This window comes from Marmota flaviventris, chromosome 2 (assembly GCF_047511675.1).
Source record: "Marmota flaviventris isolate mMarFla1 chromosome 2, mMarFla1.hap1, whole genome shotgun sequence".
Lineage (NCBI taxonomy): Eukaryota > Metazoa > Chordata > Mammalia > Rodentia > Sciuridae > Marmota > Marmota flaviventris.
Window position 1 is genome coordinate 126,993,944 of NC_092499.1, and position 20,068 is coordinate 127,014,011.

The window sequence follows — 20,068 nt, forward strand, 5'->3', positions numbered from 1 at the left end:
TAGTGCAAAAACCAATCTCATAACAGTGTTGTAAGATAGTAGCATCACACATAGCACAATGCCTGGTATTTAGCAAGGCATCAAAAACTCTTAACTGTCTTTTTTTAAGAAAATATTATTTATTTATTTATCTATTTATCTATTTATTTTTTATGTTGCTGAGGATTAAACCCAGTACCTCACGCATGCTAGGCAAGCACTCTACCACTGAGCTACAGCCCCAGTCCCTCTTAACTGTCTTGATGATGATGACCATGATATATTACAGTGGTGACCTTAAGAATTACTTATGTTGGGCTGGGGATGTGACTCAAGTGGTAGCACGCTCGCCTGGCATGTGCGGGGCGCTGGGTTCGATCCTCAGCACCACATAAAAATAAAATAAAAGATGTTGTGTCCACCGATAACTAAAATAAAATTTTAAAAAATAAATAAATAAATAAATTCTCTCTCTCTCTCTCTCTCTCTCTCTCTCTCTCTCTCTCTCTGTTTTTGAGCCATGTACATTATATTACATTCTCTTAAAAAAAAAAAAAAAAGAATTAGTTATGCAGGCTGGGGGCTGTATCTCAGTGGTAGATCACATGGTTAGCATGTGTGAGGCCCTCGGTTCAAACTCGGGGAGGGGAGGAGAAAGAGAGAAAGAAAGGAAACAAGAAGAAGAATGATTTACGTGTGAGACATTTTTTTTTTTTAATATTTGTGCTAAATTGTCCCAGAATTCTGGGCTATGTTCTACTTAATCATTAATTCATTTCTCATAATCAATTCTCAATGTTTGTTTACATCTGCTTTTCATATTCTTTTATTGTAGAAAATGCACCATGTTAACCATTTTTAAGTGTGTAGATCAGTGGCATTAAGTTCATTCACACAGTTTGGAGCCATTACCACAAGACATCTCGAGAGTGTTTTGATCTTCCCCAACTATACACCTATTTTTTTTTTTTTTTAAGAAATGAAGCTAGTGGGTTTACCACAGAAGACTAGACTAGGGTCCAGGCTGTAGGGTGGGATAGGGGGCAGACAAAAGTTTGGCTGATGAATAACCAGGGCATGACCTTGAAGCTGATTTGGAATGTGGCAGGTAAATGGAACAATAAATAAGTATACTTCTTAAATGAAGGAGTGTTACCATATTGCCTATAGTGAGGGAAAACTCAGTGTTAATAGAAGTTTCCTTATCTAAAATGTGTGCTTTGGATATGAAATGCTTTTTTAAATGAGAAACTCAAGGATGATCCCTGTATTAGTTTGCTAGGGTTGCAACGGACAGGGCAGCTTAAACATTAAGTATTCATTATCTCACGATTTCAGAAGTTCGAAATCCAAGTTCAAGGTGACATCAGGGTTGGTTCTTCTGAGGCCTCTCTTTTTGGCTCATCTCCTCCCTGTGGAGGGTCATTTTCCTGGGTCTTCACATGGTCATCCCTCTGTGTGTTTGTATTCTCTTCTGCTTATAAGGACACCAGTCCTGATGGATTAGAGCCCCCCTCATGATCTCACTTTAGCTTAAATTACTACCAAAAAGGGGTCTTTACAATTAGAGGCTCTTTCTGAGGTACTGAGGTAAGGACTTCAACATATGAATTTTGGAGGTAAGGGGAGTTTGCTTGAGCCTAACAGTCTCTGAAGTTCTCTCCAGCTCTAACAATCCTCAAAATTCTTGGCAATTCCAGATGAAGCCAAGGCCCGGACCATGCCTTGGCCATGTGTGCTTCTGAGTCACATGATTATAGAAGAACATTACAAATGCGGCTCTGAAAGTCCCAGAGACAGAATGTCCTTCTGTCTCTGAGCCGTGTACATTACATTTTTCTTAGAGAGAAAGAATAATAAACAGAGACAGAATATTTTAAGTCCTACCCTCCTAGTCTGCCAAGAATAACCCTAGTGTTCTCTGGAGCCCACTCCCTTCATGGCCATCTTGTACTCTGCATCTGCAAATGTCTACCCTGTAAAAATTAGTCCACCAGTGTCAAGATAATTCACACAGCTTTAAATAAACACAGGACTCTGAAACAGCCTCTCTCTGCAAACAGAATGCAAGGCCATTTCAGTCCAAAGAAAGGGACGGATGGCTAATGAAACTTTAAGAGCCTTTTAAAACAGCATTTCGTGTGTTGGGGACATGGCCCAGTGGTAGAGAGCTTGCTCATATGTGCAAGGCCCTGGGCTTCACTCCCAGCACTGCAAAGTAGACAAATAATAAAATAGCATTTCAGTTATTGCACTCAGCTACTATTACCTGGGGAGTCCTCATTTTAATGCACATACATTGGAAAACAGTACTATGTAAGTTTTGAATTATTACCTTTATGGCTGTATTCTATGCAGAAAAAATGCATTGTCATAGTAGAATAATAATTGTCTAGAGTGATATCAACAGTGTTTATATCCTTTCTGTGATTGTTAGCCCCTGGCAATTTCTTTCTGATGATATGCTTGTGTGAGCAAAGATAGTTCCTTTTTTTACCACAATGTGACACTTGATAGAGAAAACATTATGACAGCCTGACCAGAGGGCTAATAAAAATAAATCCATTAATTACACTCAAGTTATTTATACTAAAGACTCCTTCCCTATATTTCTCTCCTTTCTTCCTCCCTTCTCTCCTTCCACTTTTGATCTCTTCACATCTATCAGTTGCAAACTCCACATTAAAAAATTTTCTTTGTAGTTAACTGTCATTTTGGGGTGGGTGGGGTAGTACTGGGGATAGAACTCAGGGTCTCATACAGATAGGAAAGGGCTCTACCATTGAAACCCCTCCACGGCTCTTTTTTTTTAATTATGATACAAGGTTGGCCTCCAACTTATGATCCTCCTACATCAGCCTCCTGTGTACTTAGAATCACAGGTGTGTACCACCACATCTACCTAGCAAACGGTCTTTTTTTTTTTAATGCAGAAGAATAATAAAGGAACTGTTGGTTCACACATAGGCTCTTTAAATCTATGTCAGCAAAGGTCCATGAAGATTTTTTAGTATGAGTTCCTGTTTTTTAGATAGCATTTGCTTCCTTAAATATATATAGAAACTTGGAAGGCGCTGACCTGTCTTGAAAAAACGAAAAGAAAAAAAAAATCAACTCATTTATCCCTTTTCATCATTGGTGGTTTTCTTTGCTGTGATCTGAAATTCTCTTTTTTTTTTTTTTTTTGCATTAAAGCCATAATCATCTTGGCTCACTTATTAACCAGTACTGATCTACTAATTGGTTGGTTAAAATGATGAGTTATTATTCATTATAAAAATGAGAAAGCATGGGTTAAGTGCATATGATCATTGACATTCTGCAGAGATTTCTTAAGCAGAGTTCAAGCATGAGATTTCCCAGCCATGGACGCAAGACTGAAAGAATAAAAGTGCCTTTTGGAACTGAGCAGCCTTATCTCAGATTTCTCTAATGTGTACGTGCTGTTATTTTAGGTCTCCGAATTCAATCCTTTGACGTTCACCAGTGTAATCGAGTGTGAGAAGCCAAACAATGACCTGACTAGGTTTCGTGGTTGCATGTGAGTATCGTGCATCTTCCTCTGCTTATCATTCTGCTTGGTAAAGTACACACACACGGACGCATGCACGCACAGAGTTATAAAATAGGTCTTAAATGTTCTTTGCCACATGGTATAATCTTGTGGGAATGCTACCCAACATGTGAACCTTCTGGGCTGCTTTTTGAACAAGTTCATAAGATCCTGTCAGCAGTAGCAACTATCAATGTCCTTGTAATGAGTGTGAGTGTTTCTCCTACCTGGTCAGCACCAAGCAGGTAGGGGACATGACAAGGGAAGTGTGATGGCTTACATGTAGACTCAGAAAATGGCAGCTGGAGCCATGCAGGAGGAACCTGGTTGGGAGCTTATTCCTTCCTTTAGTAAGTCAGTCATTGAACAAGTACTTACATGCTAGGCACTGGCCAGTGCTCTGGATATAATACAGTGACTCAACAGACAGAGAATTCTGCCTTCATATTTATTTTATTTAAGTTAGGAGAAAAGAAAGATTAATAAACAAAAACACACAAATAAGAAATGTAGATACAATACGTCCAAAGTCCAACACCATTTCTTACTCCAAAGGAGAAAAAGTAAAAATGTGGATAAATAGTCCAGTTGGTTAGTATGGGGAGAGAAAATGGAAGAGAATACAGCATTTTGGGATGGAGTTACTGAATTACAGACTAGAACTATGGGGACAATTTCAAAGAGAATGAGGAAGGTGACAAGGACATAAAGGACATTAGGTTTGACCTGCCCTGATTCACTGACCTTTTGTACATCAGTGGACTCTGCAGACTTAGCTCCCATCTGGAAGATATGGGGCCTTCTCCCTGCTGCTTTCCTGCTCTCAAGCTCAAACTTAACAGTTGAGCCCAGGCTACTGCTTAGTGGTCCAGGTACAGAGTGGCCTCTCTACAGTTACGGAGGGGCAGGGTGTTCTGCTTCTGAAAATGGGTTCTATCTCCAAGAGCTTTCAATAAACTTGAATCTTGTAATTTCTGAGTCATCTAGCATGGCTGACTGTGCCCCACACACAGTAGGCATGCAGAGATGTTGGGGGTTAGTGCATCATGGAAGACTTCACAGTGAAAGGTGAAGTGCATCTGTAGCTAAGTGTGATGGCTCAGTCACCCACTGAAATTGCTCTGAGGATCAGAACTTGGAAAATGTTAGGCCATCACTTAAAGGAAACAGCTAAAGGGGGGTAAAACTCCTAAGAACAAACCTTAACATATAGTCGACAATATCTTGGGGGAGAACACTCAATTACCCATATGTTCCAGTCTACTGTGAATTTCTGGTCTCTGTCCTTTCCTGGGCTGTCTTCTCCAGGCTTCCTTAACCAATTGCCCCAGGAGTTCAAGCCCTTGGTACCATTTACAGAGGCTCTGTGAATCCCTCGGGCCCAAGCCAGCTACAACAGGTACTGGGTTTCTGAAGATAGCTGGGCATTAAACAAGTCCTCTTTGGTGCTAAGGCTTCGAGGCTCCGGAGCCCACACTTACTAGCTAGATAACCCTGGGTGAGTCACTCACCCACAATCACTCATCTATACAATGAGGATAATTTAGGACATTCCCTGTGTCAATGAAAGTTCAGTTAATTTAATACACAGAAAGTTTTCAAACATGATAGGTGTTCAATAAATACTGACCACTATCATTGAGGCTGCTGTATTAAAAATACTATTATAAATAATAATACGGAGCAAGAGATGAGAAGGGTCAGGAGATGGTACAGGTAGCTGAGTTACTCAAGTGATCTTCAGGAGGGAGATTAGTGGAAAAGGTGATTGGGAGAATGGCTTATCTGTGTGTGTGTGTGTGTGTGTGTGTGTGTGTGTGTGTGTGTGTATGTAAGAACCACAGGAAGAAGGAAGATGGGTTTGAGGTTTCCTGAGTTTGAGGATGTGGCAAATGCATAAGGCACAGTGATCAGCTGACAGCAAAATAATATGGGTCAGGAATTGTGTTAGTCTGTTGTCTTGACTATAATGAAATACCTGAGGCTGGGTACTTATGGAGAGGTTTGTTTAAAGCACAGTAAGTGCAGTATGCTGCAGACTATGGTGAGAACCCTCTGGCTGTGTCTCTCGTGGTGGATGGCATCATGGTGGGAGTGTATGTGAGAGGGAGAGATCACATCACCAGATAGGAAGCCAGAGGTTGAGGAGGGGCCAGTAATCCCCTCCCTCTAGGCCCCACCCCTACACAGGTCCCATTGCCTCTTAACATCAACACAGTGGGGGTCAGGCTTCATGCACTTGAATTCATGAGGGATTACCCACATTCCCTCCAAACCATAGCAGGAATTGAGGACAGGGTAGGAGCTAGAGATAAAAATTTGAAGACCCTCTACCTACAGGTCATATTCAAAGTTAGAGAAGAAGCCAGGCCATATGAGACAGTAAGGAAAGAAAAGAAAGGAATGAAGACAAAGTAATCCCCAAAGTTAGGAACAGTCACCTTGATATGATGGGGAAGCCATCACAAGGGTGATACCCAGGGGAGGAGGCACAGCAGCGACATTGAAAGGAGATCTGCAGTACCCTGGGTTCCACAGAAAGCCTAAGGAAGGTGACAACTAAGTCATTTCAGTAGTCTGAGAGTTATAGCTCCAGTATATAGGAGAGGAAGAGACATTGCTCAACCACTCTTTCTAGAAGTGTGACTTAAAGAGGAGGGTTGTCACCAGAAAGAAGGCCTCAAATACAGAAGAGTTAGAAAGAGAAAAGGTAGGAAAAAACAAAACAAAAATAAAAACCCAGGCTCATAGAGTCCTTAGGTGCTTGTGAGGGGGACGTGTGATCTCTGTGCATGAGGGGCTGGCCCTCAGTGAGGCTGGTATCTTGTGGCTTCTCAATTAACCCAGTACCCAGCCTTCAGCTGTCTTGATATCTCCATCCTGTTTCTCTCCCCTGGGCACTGTGGAAACAGTCTTTTGAACAGACATTGTTCTGAAAGGCCTGGTCAGACTTTTCCAACAATGCTAACATTAAGTGTTACCAGCATGGTTGTCCTCATGGGTACATTTCCTGAGAAAGACCTGCTGAGAAGGGAACGAAATCCTTTCTGCTCTGTTCTCTAATCATCTTGCCTTCCCCTTTGTTTTTCTACCCTGTTTACCTACCCTGATGGTCCCCCAGAGCCTGGGCCTAGGAAGGGCAGAGAGTTTGAGCAAAATAATGTGGGCCAGGAATTGTGTTAGTCTATTGTCTGACTATAATGAAATACATATGGCTGTCTACATATGCACAGACCTCTGCATATGTAACCCCATTTAACTGATTTGCTATCTCTACCAGATGAGGTGGTTCGGATTTGCCACAGGATTGACAGTGTGCCCACAGGCCCCTCTTCCAGCCAGACTAACTCAGGCAGGGTCTTTGGAGCCTATGGATAGCATTGTCTGAAAGGTTTTCTTGTGACTGTGGCACACCGTCAGCCTCATCAAGGCTGAAGCTCAGATCCAGAAAGAATACAAAGGGAGGATCAGCGAGGTCAAGGGATCCAGGGCATTAGCAAAGGGAGCAGGGCAGCCTCATGCTGAGGACTGCTGTCCTGAGCAGGGAGTGGGCCTGCTCATGCTGGATTCCCATGTTCTATCCTGGATAAAGAGAAGGAGGTCAGAGAAAAGGAGGTTGATTCACACTCATCCCAATAATGCTAGGAGCAGGGAACTAACCTGGGGAGCAGATCTGTCATGGAGACTGCAGAGCCAGTTCCTGGTTGGCTGGCTTGTGTGTTTGTTATCATCTCAGGGTGGCCTCCCTTTAGCCTCTGTGAGACAGTGGCTACATGCAAGTAACTTCATCATGCCAGGGAACCATGGATGGCAAACTCCTCAACAGGCATGCCAGCAAGTTTTGTTCTTTTCTTGGACCAGCCAATCCAAACTCAAAATCTTAGCCATTTGCAGAGCTAAGTTTGGGTTTATAGCAGCAAGAAAACCCAAGTCTGAAGTTAAGCTCTCCCCATTGCTGGGGCAGGTGACCTTAGAAATTTACTCTGCATTTCTGATCCTCCACCTTTGAATTTTGTGGTTAACATTGGCTACCCCCTCAACTTCACAGGCTGACCTGAGAAACAAATGAAAGAAAATATGTGAAATACCACATGAATTAGAATATATCGTGCAACCACTCTGTGCTAGCTTTATTTTATTTTATTTTTTTTTTAATTTTTTATTGTTGGCTGTTCAAAACATTACATAGTTCTTGATATGTCATATTTCACAATTTGATTCAAGTGGGTTATGAGCTCCCATTTTTACCCCATATATAGATTGCAGAATCACATCAGTTACACATCCATTGATTTACATATTGCCATACTAGTGTCTGTTGTATTCTGCTGCCTTTCCTATCCTCTACTATCACCCCTCCCCTCCCCTCCCCTCCCCTCTTCTCTCTCTGCCCCCTCTACTGACATTCGTTTGTCCCCCTTGTATTATTTTTCCCCTTCCCCTCACTTCCTCTTGTATGTACTTTTGTATAACTCTGAGGGTCTCCTTCCGTTTCCATGCTTTTTCCCTTCTCTCTCCCTTTCCCTCCCACCTCTCATCCCTGTTTAATGTTAATCTTCTTCTCATGCTCTTCGACCCTACTCTGTTCTTAGTTACTCTCCTTATATCAAAGAAGACATTTGGCATTTGTTTTTTAGGGATTGGCTAGCTTCACTTAGCATAATCTGCTCTAATGCCATCCATTTCCCTGTAAATTCTATGATTTTGTCATTTTTTAATGCAGAGTAATACTCCATTGTGTATAAATGCCACATTTTTTTATCCATTCATCCATTGAAGGGCATCTAGGTTGGTTCCACAGTCTTGCTATTGTGAATTGTGCTGCTATGAACATCGATGTAGCAGTGTCCCTGTAGCATGCTCTTTTTAGGTCTTTAGGGAATAGACCGAGAAGGGGAATAGCTGGGTCAAATGGTGGCTCCATTCCCAGCTTTCCAAGAAATCTCCATACTGCTTTCCAAATTGGCTGCACCAATCTGCAGTCCCACCAGCAATGTACAAGTGTACCCTTTTCCCCACATCCTCGCCAGCACTTGTTGTTGTTTGACTTCATAATGGCTGCCAATCTAACTGGAGTGAGATGGTATCTTAGGGTGGTTTTGATTTGCATTTCTCTGACTGCTAGAGATGGTGAGCATTTTTTCATGTACTTATTGATTGATTGTATGTCCTCCTCTGAGAAGTGTCTGTTCAGGTCCTTGGCCCATTTGTTGATTGGGTTGTTTGTTCTCTTATGGTCTAATTTTTTGAGTTCTTTGTATACTCTGGATATTAGGGCTCTATCTGAAGTGTGAGGAGTAAAGATTTGTTCCCAGGATGTAGGCTCTCTATTTACCTCTCTTATTGTATCTTTTGCTGAGAAAAAACTTTTTAGTTTGAGTAAGTCCCATTTGTTGATTCTAGTTATTAACTTTTGTGCTATGGGTGTCCTATTGAGGAATTTGGAGCCCGACCCCACCGTATGTAGATCGTAGCCAACTTTTTCTTCTATCAGACGGCGTGTCTCTGATTTGATATCAAGCTCCTTGATCCATTTTGAATTAACTTTTGTGCATGGCGAGAGAAAGGGATTCAGTTTCATTTTGTTGCATATGGATTTCCAGTTTTCCCAGCACCATTTGTTGAAGATGCTATCCTTCCTCCATTGCATGCTTTTAGACCCTTTATCAAATATAAGATAGTTGTAGTTTTGTGGATTGGTTTCTGTGTCCTCTATTCTGTACCATTGGTCCACCCGCCTGTTTTGGTACCAGTACCATGCTGTTTTTGTTACTATTGCTCTGTAATATAGTTTGAAGTCTGGTATCGCTATACCGCCTGATTCACATTTCCTGCTTAGCATTGTTTTTGCTATTCTGGGTCTTTTATTTTTCCATATGAATTTCATGATTGCTTTCTCTATTTCTACAAGAAATGCCGTTGGGATTTTGATTGGCATTGCATTAAACCTATAGAGAACTTTTGGTAATATCGCCATTTTGATGATGTTAGTTCTGCCTATCCATGAACAGGGTATATTTTTCCATCTTCTAAGATCTTCTTCTATTTCTCTCTTTAGGGTTCTGTAGTTTTCATTGTATAAGTCTTTCACCTCTTTTGTTAGGTTGATTCCCAAGTATTTTATTTTTTTTGAAGATATTGTGAATGGAGTGGTTGTCCTCATTTCCATTTCGGAGGATTTGTGGCTGATATACAGGAATGCCTTTGATTTATGCGTGTTGATTTTATATCCTGCCACTTTGCTGAATTCATTTATTAGCTCTAATAGTTTCTTTGTAGACCCTTTTGGGTCTGCTAGGTATAGAATCATGTCATCTGCAAATAGTGATAATTTAAGTTCTTCTTTTCCTATTTTGATGCCTTTAATTTCTTTCGTCTGTCTAATTGCTCTGGCCAGTGTTTCGAGAACTATGTTGAACAGAAGTGGTGAGAGAGGGCATCCCTGTCTTGTTCCAGATTTTAGAGGGAATGCCTTCAATTTTTCTCCATTCAGAATGATGCTAGCCTGAGGCTTAGCATAGATTGCTTTTACAATATTGAGGTATGTTCCTGTTATCCCTAGTTTTTCTAGAGTTTTGAACATAAAGGGATGCTGTACTTTGTCGAATGCTTTTTCCGCATCTATCGAGATGATCATATGGTTCTTATTTTTAAGTCTATTGATGTGGTGAATAACATTTATTGATTTCCGTATATTGAACCAGCCTTGCATCCCAGGGATGAATCCTACTTGATCATGGTGCACAATTTTTTTGATATGTTTTTGTATCCGATTCGCCAGAATTTTATTGAGGATTTTTGCATCTAGGTTCATTAGAGATATTGGTCTGTAGTTTTCTTTCTTTGAAGTGTCTTTGTCTGGTTTAGGTATCAGGGTGATGTTGGCCTCGTAGAATGAATTTGGAAGTTCTCCCTCTTTTTCTATTTCCCGAAGTAGCTTGAAAAGTATTGGTATTAGTTCCTCTTTAAAGGTTTTGTAAAACTCTGCTGTATACCCATCCGGTCCTGGGCTTTTCTTAGTTGATAGTCTTTTGATGGTTTCTTCTATTTCCTCAATTGATATTGGTCTGTTTAGGTTGTCTATATCCTCCTGACTCAATCTGGGCAGATCATATGACTTAAGAAATTTATCTATGCCTTCACTATCTTCTAATTTATTGGAGTATAAGGATTCAAAATAATTTTTGATTATCTTCTGTATTTCTGAAGTGTCTGTTGTGATATTGCCTCTTTCATCCCGTATGTTAGTGATTTGAGTTCTCTCTCTTCTTCTCTTCGCTAGCATGGCTAAGGGTCTGTCGATTTTGTTTATTTTTTCAAAGAACCAACTTTTAGTTTTGTCAATTTTTTCAATTGTTTCTTTTGTTTCGATTTCATTAATTTCAGCTCTGATTTTAATTATTTCTTGCCTTCTACTTCTTTTGCTGTTGTTTTGCTCTTCTTTTTCTAGGATTTTGAGATGAAGTATGAGATCATTTATTTGTTGGTTTTTTCTTTTTTTAAGGAATGAACTCCAAGCAATGAATTTTCCTCTTAGAACTGCTTTCAATGTGTCCCATAGATTCCGATATGTTGTGTCTGTGTTTTCATTAATCTCTAAGAATTTTTTAATTTCCTCCTTGATGTCTTCTATAACCCATTGATCATTCAGTAACCTATTGTTCATTCTCCAAGTGATGTATTCTTTTTCCTTCCTTCTTTTATCGTTGATTTTCAGTTCCATTCCATTATGATCAGATAGGATGCATGGTATTATCTCTACTCCTTTGTATTGTCTAAGAGTTTCCCTGTGACATAATATATGATCTATTTTTGAGAAGGATCCATGTGCTGCTGAGAAAAAAGTGTAACTGCTTGATGTTGGGTGGTATATTCTATATATGTCAATTAAGTCTAGGTTATTAATTGTGTTATTGAGTTCTATAGTTTCCTTATTCAACTTTTGTTTGGAAGATCTGTCCAGTGGTGAGAGAGGTGTGTTGAAGTCTCCCATGATTATTGTATGGTGGTCTATTAGACTCTTGAACTTGAGAAGAGTTTGTTTGATGAACATAGCTGCACCATTGTTTGGGGCATATATATTTATGATTGTTATGTCTTGTTGGTGTATGGTTCCCTTGAGCAGTATGTAGTGTCCCTCTTTATCCCTTTTGATTAACTTTGGCTTAAAATCTATTTTATTTGATATGAGTATGGATACTCCTGCTTGTTTCCGAAGTCCATATGAGTGATATGATTTTTCCCAACCTTTCACCTTCAGCCTATGTATGTCTTTTCCTATCAAATGCGTCTCCTGTAGGCAGCATATTGTTGGGTCTTGTTTTGTGATCCATTCTACTAGCCTGTGTCTCTTAATTGGTGAGTTTAAGCCATTAACATTTAGGGTTATTATTGAGATATGGGTTGTTCTTCCAGCCATATTTGTTTATTTATGTTACTAAACATGGTTTGTTTTCCACTTTGATTATTTTCCCCCCTTTAGTGTCCTACCTCCCACTGTTGGTTTTCATTGTTATTTTCCATTTCCTCTTCCTGTAATGTTTTGCCAAGGATGTTTTGAAGAGATGGTTTTCTAGCTGCAAATTCTTTTAACTTTTGTTTATCGTGGAATGTTTTAATTTCATCTTCCATCCTGAAGCTTAATTTCGCTGGAAACACAATTCTTGGTTGGAACCCATTTTCTTTCAGTGTTTGAAATATGTTATTCCAGGATCTTCTAGCTTTCAGAGTCTGTGTTGAAAGATCAGCTGTTATCCTGATTGGCTTACCCCTAAATGTGATCTGCTTCCTTTCTCTTGTAGCTTTTAAAATTCTCTCCTTATTCTGTATGTTGGGCATCTTCATTATAATGTGTCTAGGTGTGGGTCTCTTATGATTTTGCACATTCGGCGTCCTGTAGGCTTCTAGGATTTGGGGTTCTGTCTCATTCTTCAAGTCTGGGAAGTTTTCTCGAATTATTTCATTGAATAGATTGCTCATTCCTTTGGTTTGAAACTCTGTTCCTTCCTGTATCCCTATGACTCTTAAATTTGGTCTCTTGATGTTATCCCATATTTCTTGGATGTTCTGCTCATGGTTTCTTAACAGTCTTGCTGAGGTGTCTATGTTCTTTTCAAGTTGAAATACTTTATCTTCATTGTCTGATGTTCTGTCTTCTAAGTGTTCTACTCTGCTGGTAGTATTCTCAATTGAGTTTTTAAGTTGGCTTATTGCTTCCTGCATTTCTCGGATTTCTGTTTGTTTGTTTTTTATAACCTCTATTTCCCTGTATAGTTGATCTTTTGCTTCTTGGATTTGTTTATGTAATTCATTGTTGAAGTGATCTTTCATTGTCTGATTTTGCTGTCTGATGTCTTCCTTGAGACTCCAGATCATCTGAAGCATGTATATCCTGAATTCTTTATCTGACATTCCATCAGCTGCAGCTATTACCTCTTCTAACGTTGAGTTGACCTGCAATGCTTGTGGTCCTTTCTTTCCTTGTCTCTTCATACTGTTCGCGTTCCTTTCTTCTTGGTGAAACTGTTGTGCTATTGAATTTTCCCCCTATATATTTATATTGGTCTTGTATAGTTGCAAAGTCTCCCTCGCAGGCGCGGGCGGCGGCTCTGCCCCTCCTCCAATTGGGGCAATGTGCCTACCACGCCGGCAGGCCGCTGGGCCTGCTCTGCCAGTCGGTAGCAGGTCCGCCGACCTTGCAGGCGCGGGCGGCGGCTCTGTCCCTCTGCGGGCCGCTAGGCTTGTTCTGTCGGTGGTCGCAGTTCTGCCTACTTTGCAGGCGCAGGCAGCGGCACTGCCCCTCTGCAGGCCTCTGGGGCTGTAGTGCCAGTGGGTCGCAGGTCCGCCTACTTTGCAGGCGTGGGGGGGGGGGCGGCTCTACCCTTCCTCAGGCCACTGGGCCTGTTCTGTCTCTCGGTTGCAGGTCTGACCTGTTCTGATGGTGGTCTCAGTTCCGACTACCTTGCAGGTGCGGGGGGGAGTGGGCGGCTCTGCCTCTCAGCAGGCGGCTGCTCCTCTTCTGCCGGTGGGTCGCAGGCCCGCCTACCTTGCAGGAGTGATTGGAAGCTCTGTCCCGCCGCGGGCCACTGGGCCTTTTCTGTCGGTGGTCACCCTTCCCCTACCTGGCAGGCGAGGGGGGTGGGGGGCGGCTCTGCCCCTCAGCAGGCCGCTGGGCCTGCTCTGTGTTTGGTCCCAGTTCCCTCTACTATGCCGGCGCAGGGGGAGGGGGCGGCTCAGCTTCTCAGCAGGCGGCTGCTCCTCTTCTGCTGGTGGGTCGCAGGCCCGCCTACCTTGCAGGAGTGATTGGAAGCTCTGTCCCGCCGCGGGCCACTGGGCCTTTTCTGTCGGTGGTCACCCTTCCCCTACCTGGCAGGCGAGGGGGGTGGGGGGCTGCTCTGCCCCTCAGCAGGCTGCTGGGCCTGCTCTGTGTTTGGTCCCAGTTCCCTCTACTATGCCGGCGCAGGGGGAGGGGGCGGCTCAGCCTCTCAGCAGGTGGCTGCTCCTCTTCTGCTGTTGGGTCGCAGGCCCGCCTACCTTGCAGGAGTGATTGGAAGCTCTGTCCCGCCGCGGGCCAGTGGGCCTTTTCTGTCGGTGGTCACCCTTCCCCTACCTGGCAGGCGAGGGTGGTGGGGGGCGGCTCTGCCCCTCAGCAGGCCGCTGGGCCTGCTCTGTGTTTGGTCCCAGTTCCCTCTACTATGCCGGCGCAGGGGGAGGGGGCGGCTCAGCCTCTCAGCAGGCGGCTGCTCCTCTTCTGCCGGTGGGTCGCAGGCCCGCCTACCTTGCAGGAGTGATTGGAAGCTCTGTCCTGTGCTAGCTTTAGTGTATGGTTCCACTCATGTGAGATATCTGCGGTAGGACAATCTTATAGATACAGATAGGGGATCAGAGGTTGTTAGGGCTTGAGAGGAGGGGAGTGGAATAGGAATGGGGAGTGACTGCTAATGGGTATTTGGTTTCTTTTGGGGATGATGAAAATGTTCGCAAATTAGCTGCTGGTGGTAGTTGCACAATTATCAATTTACAAAACAGCAACAAAAAGCTCCAGTGAACTATGTACTTTAAATAACTGAATGTAAACTAAATCTCATGCTATTAGAAAAAAAGGGTTAAGAACAATTAAAAGACCTGTGTTGTTTCAAATGATCTTTATATGAAATCTTCAGTTAGAAACTGGAAATAGAAATATTCTTCACCTCTTTCAGGGCTCTGCCCCAGGGCATCACAGCTGCACATACATGCCCCTTATGAATGGAGACTTGGCTTAGGGTGACTCCATTTGACTGTGTTCAGTCAACTTCATGTTGTATAGTGATCTTTGAAACCACAACTCAGTGAAACATTTGCATTTTCCCCTAAAGGATGAAGCAAAAGAGGCTGTCTGGTCATCTGATGTAAATTTCCAATTCACATTATAAATTCAGTTGCCTATTTTTCTCTTCAGAACTATCAATGTTTGTTTTATATATTTAGGTGCTTTGATGTTTGGATGCATATATACTTGTCATGTCTTCCTGTTGAATCCACTCTTTCTTTATAAGATGACTTTGTTCATCTTTTGGGAGATTTTGGATTCAAAGCTGTTTGCCTAATATCAGTAGAGCCCCCCTGATCTCTTCTGGTTACCATTTTTACCCCAAAGTTAAGAGTCCACAGAGCAGGGTTTTGAGCTTTTCTTCCTGATGCTGCAGAACCATTTGCAACCACATAGGGCTAGTGTGAGCATTGAATGCCATCAGGAGCCCAGAGCCTGCTTGTTGGGGTACAAACAACAGAGATGTCATGGTAAATTGCTCTTCTGACTGTGAGATATGAAGGACCCAGGCTGATGGTGTTGAGGCTAGCAATGGTGTGCTGCAGGCTCCAGCGGGGAAAAAAAATGTGGGTAACCTGAATTAGGGCAATGAATTAGGTGAGAAGGAGGCCCTGGATTAGAGAAATAGCCAGTGAGGAGGTTGATATTGAGAGCTGATGGTAGAATGGATGGAAAAACAAGGCATTAATAACACTGAGGTTGCTGGTCCAGCAACCTCAACCAATGTATCAGCAAGTTGCTTTCTCCTGAGGTGCCTCTGCTTGGCTTGTGGATGTCCTTCTGCTCCTTATGGCTGATGTGGAGCCACTAACCAGGGTGAAGCAGAGAGGAAAACCCAGGTCTCTGAGTGTTGCAGATGATAACCCTGGGGGAAGCACAGCCTGAAAACTCTCTTCAAGGTTCTGGCACTTGATATTGCAACCCTTAGACCTGGGGGGAGGTATATGGGCACAGGAATGCCTTGTGTTCCTGTTTCTGAATGGATAGATTCCAACCCTGTTGCAGGTGCTTGTCAGCATGTTGGTCATTGCTAGAACTCACCTTCCTTCACATACTGGGACTCAGACACATAAGAGCCATTCCCAACAGCAAGTGCAGTCACCAGAAATGGAACATCTTTCAAAAGAGAAAAGCTGAGCAGGTCTTTTATTAGCTGAACTTGCCATTTCCCAAAGATCCTGCATATGGCACTTTTTAGTGCATGCTACATGGTACCATCAGACAGTACTCTCATAAATTTTTACTTCTGGACAGTTTTGATTTAGAAGAGATTGGTTTGATGAGTTAAGAGGCCTGGGGACTTGAACTAGATGAATTCTTCGAGGTAGCTTAGATTAAATGTTAAAGGATGTATTCAGTTGGCAAGGCTGCCATAACGAATCACCACAGACTGGGCAGCTTTGACAACAGAAGTTTATTTTCTTGCAATCTAGAGCCTGGAAGTCTAAGACCAATGTATCAGCAAGTTGCTTTCTCCTGAGATGCCTCTGCTTGGCTTGTGGATGTCCTTTTGCCCCTTATGTCTTCCCATGATTGTCCCTCTGTCTATGTGCCTTTGTTCTAATGTTGTCTTTTTTTTCTACCCCAGTTTGGTGCTGGGAATCGAACCCTTGAGCATATCAGGCAAGCACTTATGCACAGCCACATCTTCTGCCCCTAATCTCTTCTTTTAAGGTTACCACTCTGATTAGATTAAGTCCTGCCCTAATGGCCCTTTTTAAACTTAATTTCTTGTTTTAAAGACCCTGTCTTCAAATTCCAGTAATATCCAAAGGTCCTGGAAATTGGAACTTCAACATCTGAATCTCAGGGAGGACACAGTTCAGCCCATGCTGTTGCTTCTCTGAATCTATAATGTGAACTTTGAATCTCAAAGGAGGAAGTGCTGAGTATAGCTTGATGGGCTCACGTTCTTGTGTGCAGCTTCATGGAATTGAGACTCATGCTTGCATGGCCCTGGGTCTGTTCCACTGTTATCTGGGACTCTCTCTTTCAGAAGTCTAAGGCAGGTGCCCTTTGCCACCCCCACTGCTGTGTGTGCTCGCATGACGGCATCGCGGCTGCGAGCTGGGACTCCCCTGGGTACTGCTGTTTTCCAGCCTTCCTTCCACTTGTGATGAGCTGGTCACAAAGAGCTGTGGGTTGTTTTGTTGTTGTTGTTGTTTGTTTGTTTGTTTGTTTTTAATGTTTTTTGGTTGTAGATGAACACAATATCCTTATTTTATTATTATTTTTTTTAACGGAGCTGAGGATAGAACCCAGTGCCTTCCACATGCGAGGTGAATACTCTACCATTGAGCTACAACCCCAGCCTGCTGTGGTTCTTATATAGGTCAGTGCACTTCCTGGTGATGAGTTGCTGTCTGGCTTGATTAGAAGCATAGCATGGTTGTCCCTCAGTTTCCAGGGGATTGGTTCCAGGACCCTCCACTGATACCAAAACCTGCAGATGCTGAAGTCTCTAATAGAAAATGGTATCTGCATATAACCTGGGTGCATTCTCCTGTATACTTTAAATCATCTCTAGATGACTTATAATAACCTAATACAGTGTAAATGCTATGTAAATAGTTGTTATACTGTATTGTTAAGGGAATTATGGTGAAAAATCTGAAAATGTTCAGTACAGTCAAATATTTTTTTTCAATATCTTTCATTCTGGTTGGTTGAATCTACAAATGCTGAGAACCCATATTGACTGTAGTTTCTAAAAAGCTGTCAAAGAAGGCTTATCTAAAATAGATATTTTTCTTGTTTCTTTTGAGTTTATCTCTTATTCCTATTAAGCATTACTGGAGCTTTGAGATGAGTCATTCTTTACTGTTACTTCAGAGAAATTGTTTTCATATCCAGCTGTTTCTAGAGAGACATCCATGTCAGAAATGTGCCTATGGTGTCCTCTCATTTGGAAAGTGTGAAGCAGGGCTTTCTTTGTAGTTAATATCATCTTATACAGGCTGGTTTCTGGATGCTTCAGCTGGCAGTGAGGTTTTCAGTCTTGAATCTCTTTTTAAAGTACAACTTTACTCTATCTCAGAGTTGCCAAAGTGGACTTTCAGCTCAGTGTTGATTGAGCATCTCCCCCACCTCTGTGTTCCTTTGCATTTGCTTTGCAAAAGAACCACCCAGCATGCATTTTAGCTTTGATTGCATTGTGTAGCTTTTCTGATTATTTCCCTAGTAGCTGGGTACCATGCTAGGAGTTAGGTGAAGGGAAAGACTTCCAAGGGTCTCTGGTAAGCTTCCAAGAACCTCAGTGGAGGCATTTTGATTGTGGGTGTACCCAGAGGGGTGAGTTTACTGAAAAGGTGGTGTTTTGGAAGGTGCTTCTCTCAGTGTCACTGCCTGGGGAAGGTTAGACTGTGCTTGGCTGTAGTTCTGGAAGCCTCTAAGGCCCCCCCTTGAGACTTGTACATTGGGTTCCTGCGATTCTTCTGTCCCAATGTAGTCCTAGCATGGGGCTGTCCTATCCAGCACAGGTCACTGGTGAGCCAGGAGGATGAGTTTGAAGACCAGAAGCTTAAGCTTAGATTACCCTTCTGAATCTACATACTAATGAAACAATTTAGAAGCTTGTTTCATGGGCTTACATTTCAAATTACATATATTAGTATTTCTAATAACTTTGTGATTTTTTATAAGGGGAAAATATAAAAAATTGTTGCTCAAACTAATATCATTCCCTTTTCCAGATGCATATTTGTATTTTTTTATGACATGAGGTGCTGATTAGAAGTAACCTTTCCTTTGAGAAGCAGGAGGTAATATACCACCTAGCAAAGCCAATCTTGTCTGGCTTCCCAACTCTGCTCTGCTTTCCACATTTGGTCTTCTCTAGCTATGTCAGTTTCTAGAGTTAAAAAAAAAAAAGATACAAAGTAAATAAATAAGAACCAGGCTTTCCAGCTCTTTTGGATGCCCAGTTGCTAGTGAACAATAACTTTTTCTCAGCTCTTGTAGAGGCACACTAAGATAAGCCACCCATACCTGATCCCTTTACCTGTCCAGCTTTCAGGTTTTCTGGAGCTTCCAGTTATTCCAGGGCCTTCCTTCCCTAAGTTAGTGCTGATTGGGAATTGTATGCAATTACATGACATGTGCCAATTATTCATCAATAGCATACACGATAATGGGAAGAAGGCTGGACTGTATAAGGAAAACCTGCTGCTGCGAGGGTGTACCATCAGGAATACAGAAGCAGTGGTTGGCATCGTCATCTATGCAGGTAGGTATAGGCACTTTAGATCGTGTGCTGCCATGTGGTGCCGTATGCTCTCAAACATTTCTCCCTAATTTTTATCCGGAAGAGTAGCATATACCATTGTAGGAAATTTGGGACAACTAGGATACAAAAAGAGCTTAAGTAAGAATTGTTCTAATAATTCCTCAACTAAAAGTGTTCTCTCTTGGCCTTATAGCATATTTATTTCCATTCATTTTCCCACCATTGTTAAATATGCAAGATTAATTTTATACCCTGCTATTTTGACCAAGATTGTCATATAAGCATAATTGGGTGGCAACATAGTGGTTCATTCCATGGGATCCACATCAACTGGTCCTTTAACTGTTAGTCATTGGTTCACTACATTTCTTCCTTTTCCCCAACAGGACACGAAACCAAGGCTCTGCTGAACAATAGCGGGCCCCGGTACAAGCGCAGCCAACTTGAGAGGCAGATGAACTGCGACGTGCTCTGGTGTGTCCTTCTCCTCGTTTGTATGTCTCTGTTTTCAGCGGTCGGTAAGTCTCCTAGATGGATCACCAATGAATGGGCACTGCTGAGTAGCCTCCAGGCGAGCTCTGTGGGCTGCCTTGACTCATTCTGATCCAGCATTCTAAAACACATTTTTTCACTGATTTGGACTCAAGGGCTGTTTGCATCAGCACAGGCCACATTGAGATGCCTAGATGATTGATGGCAGAGTAATGTTAATTTCTGAATTGACAACTCTTTGGATGGAAGAATGGATGCATCACAGTAGCAGTAATAATGAGTCTGTGAAAGAAGCATCAGAAAGCTGGTGATAAACTAAAGCCAATAGCAAAAGAAGCACAAATGTTACAATGGGAACTTCATGAAAACAGGAAAAAAGAAACATTACTTGGATACCAAGAAGGGGCTGTAGTTTACATTAGCCTTGTAGGGAAGTATGTTGACGCCCCAGTACAGGACCTTCACCTTGTCCCTGATCAGCTGCCAACATGCACGAGACAGGTATGAC

General features: G+C 42.3%; 1 protein-coding gene across 1 annotated transcript in view; it reads left to right on the forward strand.

The window, feature by feature from the left end:
- Nucleotides 1-20,068, forward strand: part of Atp10a (ATPase phospholipid transporting 10A (putative)) — a 188,266-nt gene that overhangs the window by 126,373 nt on the left and 41,825 nt on the right. Inside the window, 3 exon segments of the mRNA XM_027925819.2 lie at nt 3,435-3,520; nt 18,962-19,068; nt 19,455-19,586. Coding sequence (XP_027781620.2) covers nt 3,435-3,520; nt 18,962-19,068; nt 19,455-19,586 — 325 coding nt within the window.